The following is a 6,426-nucleotide window of genomic DNA, read 5'->3' on the forward strand; positions in this document are numbered from 1 at the left end:
GTCCGCGAGCTCTGCGGGCTTTTCGTGTGGCCCGTGCCGAGATTGCTCCGTCCGTGGGGCTGGCGCGGATGCACGCAGTTATTTTTCCCTAGTTAAAGTCCCTGGTGCATTTAAACCCCACAGAGATTGCGTGCTGCTTTTGGGGTGTTGTTTTGTTTTGTTTTGTTTTCTCATGGCTGTTTTTCATAGGATTAAGCTCTCTGTTTTTGCATATTTGTATTTTTTCTCTGTCTTTATAGGAAAATGGAGATCGCCACTCCTCCGACATCGAAATGTATTATATACTGGAAAAGAAAAGTCAAGTCTGAATATATGCGTCTCCGGCAGCTCAAGAGGTTTCAGGCAAACATGGGAGCTAAGGTGAGGATGTAACAACAGCCGAAGGGTGTCTCCTGGATGCTTTGCTTTAGCTTGTCGTGTCTGAGCAGCTGTTGGGCGGGTGCTTCAGCCTGTGAATTGATAAGCTGTGTTTTAGTTGTGAGCTGGGTGAGGTGGAGAAGAAAATATTTCTCCTCACGCTCCATTATCACCCTTGAGCAGCACAGTCGGTGTCTGTTGGGTCTGTTGGCTGAGTTCTTGCATAGCTGCATCAGGAGGACTCGTTGCTCCTTGTTCTTTCACGTCTCTCCCCGCTTGACCCCTCTTTGTGCTGGTGGGTTCAGGTCTCTCACTGTGATGCTCCTCTCCTTGGCAGGCAGGGTTTTGTAAGAGGTTGGCTGTTACCAGGAGCTGTCAGAAGCTTCTGGCTGTTGGGCAGATTTTCAGCAGTCTTGCATCAATGCTGAGCCTAATTAGAATTCCTTCTAATGAGTATCATCAATTTGAAGTGCTCTGTCTTGTGCACACTGTGATGCTTGAAACAAACTCTCAGGGGGGGGTTTTAGTGTTCTCAACATGATTTCTTAGACTTTGAGTGCTGCTTTCTCTCATTTCAGGCTCTGTTTGTGGCCAACTTTACAAAGGTTCATGAAAAGACTCAAATTTTGAATGAGGACTGGAAGAAGCTTCGAGTCCAGCCCGTGCAGCTGATGAAGCCAGTCAGCGGGCACCCGTTCCTGAAGCAGGTCTGGGGAGGAGAAGGGCTCAGCAGCAGCAGGAGTGGCCTAGAGCCAGGGCTTTGCAGGGAGCTGTGAGGATGCGGGGTCATTTTTTGTGTGTGCTGTCCCGTGTCAGTGTCAGGCTGTGCCTTGCTCAGTTCTGGGACACAAAAATGGGCCAAAAAGCACCCCGAAGGCTTTTCCTGTGATAGCCCCGTGGAGCGAACGCGGGGCTTGGCTGTGTTTGTCCTGGCGTGTGACCCCCCTGGCCGTGGCTGCCCCCGTGGTGCTTCCCTCACTGCCCTCTCATGCTCTGTTCCAGTGCACTGTCGAGAGCATTTTCCCGGGTTTCCCAAGCCAGACGCTGTACATGAGGACCCTGAACACAGTGGCGCTGGTGCCCATTATGTATTCCTGGTCCCCTCTCCAGCAGAACTTCATGGTACGTAGGAATGCTCCAGGGCAAAAGGTCTTGGTGCTGTCCGTGTGTGACTGTTCCGTGGTTGTGGAGTGTTTGTGCCTTCTTCAACACGCTCTTTCAGGTGGTGTCTGTTGGAGAGATGACAGAAGGTATTAGTTTAGATCCTTGTTTTGTTGAATCCCGTAAAACAGCCTTCTGTCCACACTGTCTCACCCAGCTACCCCTGGCTCCTTCATAGGCCATCATTATTTCACAGGATTCAAGGACTAAATATGTTTTTTGGGTTTTGTTTGGGTCTGGTTTTGTTTTTTTTTTTTTTCTGAAGATTTTCCTTGCCTTTTAAATGGAGAGTTTCATTTCTCCATTTAAGGCAAGTCCTTTCCTTTGTGACTGGATTACCCTGCTGGCCTCGTTGTAAGGATGCTACTGAGGATTAGTCGTGTGTCATAGCAGCGAGGGGAGTGATTTAAATGCAGATTTTGGTGTAGGTATTTGTTACAGAAGCCTGTGGCTGGCTTGGCTGAGCCAGCTGTGGGGTGGGGACGTGTTCCTGCACCCCGCAGGGCTCCCCATGCTGCCTGTGGCAGGCTGGGCAGTGCGTGACACACCGATCAGTGATGCCATGGCAGCAAAGGTCCAGTGTCCTTGCTCCTGTGGTTAACATGAGAACCCCCCCCAGCTGTGGCTGGGTTCCTCCAGGGAGCGAGTTACTGGCTTGCCTTTCACTGCTCCAGTCTCCCTGACCTTTTTTTGCTGTTCATTGTTCTTGGCAGCCTGTGTGTTCCTGTCTTGGAGGCTCTGCTCTTCTCTTTTAAAGCAAATTGCACTTCCAGGGGTCAGAGTTATGCTGCTGGCATGGGGTAACGATGAAATGTCAGTGATGAGACATGTGAAGCTGCAGCCACGGGGGCTGAGCTCTGTGCTGTGCTGCCTGTGGGCCCGGAGGGGCAGGGGCGGCCCCCGGCGCAGCGGGGTCGGGGGTCAGCCTGTGTGGGTGCTCTGAATCGTGCCGTGTCTCTTTCAGGTGGAGGATGAAACTGTTCTGTGCAATATCCCTTACATGGGAGATGAGGTGAAGGAAGAAGATGAAACTTTCATTGAAGAACTTATTAATAACTATGATGGGAAAGTTCACGGAGAGGAAGGTAACCTGGGAGCAGTCAGCACTGCCCATTCAGTCTCTTCCAAGTAACGTCTCAAAATAGTTAAGAAGTCAAAAGGTGGCAGCAGTAACCAGCCCTTCTGGGGGAGCTCTTAGAGCAGAAGAACAGGAACCTTCCTGCTGCCCGAGCGTGCAAGGACACAGTCCTGCTTTTGATATCCCACTCCCCTCCCTCTAGGCCTGGGGAGCTCTGGAGCCCATGGGGGTTCAAAGGTGTGCTCTGGGATGTGAAAAATGTGCTAGAGCTTAGGAGGAGCTCAGCAACCTCGTTTTGCTTGTGATCTTAGCCAAGTCTTTAATCAGTCTTTTAAGAAATGAGAAGTCAGTGTGTTTCCTTGTGGTGCTGCCCACCTCATCATAAAATCCTGCATTCAGGGAGGAAGGCAGTGGAAAACTTTCTGTCCTCAGATTGCTAAGGATGATAACACCACTCTTTTGACTCTTTAGCATTAAAAACCCACCTGTCTGTACAAAACTGGGTGAAGGGTGCTGTTTGTTAACAGCGTGGCGTTGCTGCCTTGTGACTTACCACCCTGCAGAGCGCGGAAGATGATGGTACTGCCACAAACTGGCTGACATCCCTGTGTTTCAGAAATGATTTCAGGGTCAGTCCTCATCAGCGACGCTGTGTTCCTGGAGCTGGTGAACGCCCTGAACCAATACTCGGATGAGGAAGAGGAAGGACACAATGATTCTGAGGGTAAACAGGAGGATGGGAAAGAGGAGCTGCCAGTCACAAGGAAAAGAAAGCGAATTGCAGTGGAAGGTGCGTTTGGTCGTGGAAGCTGGGGTTATGTTGGTCACGTTTCCACCTTGCCCTGCCCGGGTAGCCGGGCGCTGCTCTGCGCCCATCGCCCTCGGTTGTCAGCGTGTCACTAAGGTAGCGACCGGCGTGGCAAGGTCTGGGATGGTCCTTGGGAGCAGAGGGGAAATTAGTTGTTCTCGCTGTCCCCTGTGGGCAGGATAAGAAGTCACCAGCTTAAAGTGTGGGGAGGAAGATGAATCATCTGGAAAAGCATTTGATGGCAAGATTAGCAAATCGGTGGGGTGTTATCTGAGGAGGCTGCAGGATCTCTGCTCTTGGGGGTTTTAAAGTGCCAGTAAGGTTTATCTGATTGTGCTGTAGTCTGGGGAGGTGGAGCTTTCAGATCCCTTCCAGACCCGTTCTCCATGTGTCAGTGTTCCTCTTCCCTCTGGTTTGTGGGATTTTTATGTGTCCTGTGTGACCTTAGGAGTGCTGAGTGGTAGTTTTCTTCGGTTTGTAGTGATACGGGTAGCACGGACACCAGGACCTCTCACAGATGTAGAAAAGCATCGTCTGCAAATCCTGTCTTTGTAAAAATAAACAGGAATAGTCCTTAAGAAGTCATTAGTACTTCCTCCAATACATTATGCTACTCCGAAAGTGGCTGTGTACTGTGTCTGGAAACGCCTTAGCCTAGGTGCAGGGCAAAAGATTTCTCCATTGCACGTGGGGTTACGTTTCTGTCTCTTAAAATACAATCCCGAGCACCTACCGGAAGAGGGAAAGACCCATTCACGTGCAGCGTGACGGGGGTTGTCTCCCTGCTTTCTCCCAGGAAACAAGAAGTGTTCGAAGAAGCGCTTTCCAAATGACATGATATTCACGGCTATTTCTTCTATGTTTCCCGAGTACGGCTTCCCCGATGACATGAAAGAGAGGTAGAAGATCTCTGCTTAAGTTGCCCGTTAACCTTTCTCGGCAGCAGCCGGGGTCTGTGTCTGGGGGAGCCTGGCAGAGCTCGGAGCTCGGCAGGGCGCTCAGCTGGCTGCGGCACCCTGAGCAGGGCAGGTTCTGCCCCAGCAGAGGCTTTGGCTGAGCAGGGGGGGTGCCCGGGGCAGAGCCCTGCCAGGGCAGAGCCCCGCCGGCCGGACCGCGTGCCCACCGGGGGTCTTTGTGTGCCGAGCAGGTACCGGGAGCTCACGGAGGTGTCGGACCCGAACGTGCTGCCGCCGCAGTGCACCCCCAACATCGACGGGCCCTGCGCGAAGTCGGTGCAGCGGGAGCAGTCCCTGCACTCCTTCCACACCCTCTTCTGCCGCCGCTGCTTCAAATACGACTGCTTTCTGCATCGTAAGTGGACGCTTGGCCGGACGCTTCCCTAGAGCCCTTTTCTCCTCATTTTTCCTCAGTGCTTCATACTCTGCACGCCTTGCGTAGTGCCTGAGCTGCAGTCTTAGGGGGTGGTGCCTCCCCGGAGTTTGCCGTGGAGCCTTAGGAGCTGGCAGGGGCCCCGAAGCCTGTTCTAGAGACGGCTCCTCTCGTGCCTCACACGGATGGTAAAAGGACCTGCGTGGCCGTCCCCTTTCTCAGCACTGCTCAGCACGCCGCGTCCGAGCCGCCTGGCGGTCTGTGCCAGGAACACTGCCACGACCAGACGTTACTCTTGCTTTGCAGAAGCTCGTCAGGGAAAGGCATGAATGTTTCCCTCCAAAGTCTGGACATGCCCCTGTGTTTTGTTGCCTCACTGGAACTTACAGCTTCATCTTAGCCATGTTCTGTGGTTTGTGCTGCCACAGCCTCTTGGATACTGATTAGCTGTTGGACCTTCTGTTCCCTAGGTCTGAGAGCTTCTTGGAAAGTCACAGGACGCTTCCCAGTGATCTCTTTATTAAAAGATATAATATTAAGATCATGTGGTCTTTTTGTTTCAGTCTGAAAGCAGATATTTTTCCTATGGCCTTTCCTTCCCAGTGTTCCCCTCCTGCTGCTGAGTCCCATCCTGGGTTGGAGCGGGGCTGGCTGGGGGGTCCTGTGCCTCATTCCCCACTGCTGGGAGAGCTGCTCGGGCACTTCTGACTGCGCCAGGCTCCCACTGACCTTCACTGAGCTCCTGCTGCTCCTGGCCCTTGCAGTGTGCGGGGAGGTTCTTGGAGGATGCTAATAGTAAAGATAACTATTATTTTTTCAGCTTTTCATGCTACTCCTAATGTGTACAAACGAAAGAATAGAGAGACCAAGATCGAGCCAGACCCTTGCGGAGCAGACTGTTTCCTCTGGCTGGTATGTTCCTGCGTTGATGCTTTTGAAACCATGAGAGAAAAGGCCGGGGCAGCCCTGCTCCACGGAGCTCTGTGGGTCCTTCTGACATCTTTGATGACTTTTCTGAATTAATTCTAATCCTTATTGGATTCAGGGGACCATGAATGCAAATGCAGATCTTGCCAGATGTGTATTGTAATAAATCCCCAACAAAGACTAATTTCATAGCTAGCAGATGGGGAAATTGTGGTTGCAAATGATCTCAGTGCAGTGTTTGGAAAACAAAGCTCAGATTAAAGTGCTGCGGAAGGATTTTAGTATGTGGAGAAGGCTGGAACTGTGTTAAAAATGATATTTCATAGCCCAGCTGCATTTACTGGGCTGAGAGCTGGAGATTGAAGGGCTGGTGGATGCACTTGCTGGTGTTGGAGCTGGGCAGCTGAGGCACGGGGTGTTCCGGGGAGCTTCGGGGCTGGAGGGGAGGGAGAGACCAGGAGAAGAGGATTGCCAGGGCAGGAGGCAGAGAAGCAGACAGGAGGACCAGGGCCAGGGAGTCTCTTCCAACAGGGCAGCGATGCCAAAGGAAGCACAGCGGGACACGCAGCGTGGGCAGCTGGCAGGGCCTGTGTCATGGGTCTGCCACCTTCCCCTGGTGGTGGCAGGGCAGGTCCCAGGGCCTGTGCAAAGCCTTCCTGTCTTCTCCAGTTGTGTCACCTGCCTTGTCTTCTGCTCCGCTTGCAGGAGGGGGCCAAGGAGTTTGCTGCGCTGCACAACCCCCGGTCCAAGTGCTCCGGCCGCCGCC

General features: G+C 52.6%; 1 protein-coding gene across 1 annotated transcript; it reads left to right on the top strand.

Annotated features, from left to right (window-relative positions):
- Nucleotides 1-243: 243 nt before the first annotated feature.
- Nucleotides 244-6,420, top strand: LOC103776157 (histone-lysine N-methyltransferase EZH1-like; the record flags this gene model as incomplete). Its single annotated transcript, XM_008943655.1, has 9 exons — nucleotides 244-360; nucleotides 936-1,064; nucleotides 1,360-1,479; nucleotides 2,483-2,603; nucleotides 3,213-3,386; nucleotides 4,201-4,303; nucleotides 4,552-4,715; nucleotides 5,554-5,645; nucleotides 6,366-6,420. Coding segments are annotated over exons 1-9 (1,075 nt in total), but the record flags the coding sequence as incomplete, so codon positions are not given.
- Nucleotides 6,421-6,426: the final 6 nt, after the last annotated feature.

The sequence above is a fragment of the Merops nubicus genome, unplaced genomic scaffold, assembly GCF_000691845.1.
Source record: "Merops nubicus isolate BGI_N331 unplaced genomic scaffold, ASM69184v1 Scaffold41080, whole genome shotgun sequence".
Taxonomy (NCBI): Eukaryota; Metazoa; Chordata; class Aves; order Coraciiformes; family Meropidae; genus Merops; species Merops nubicus.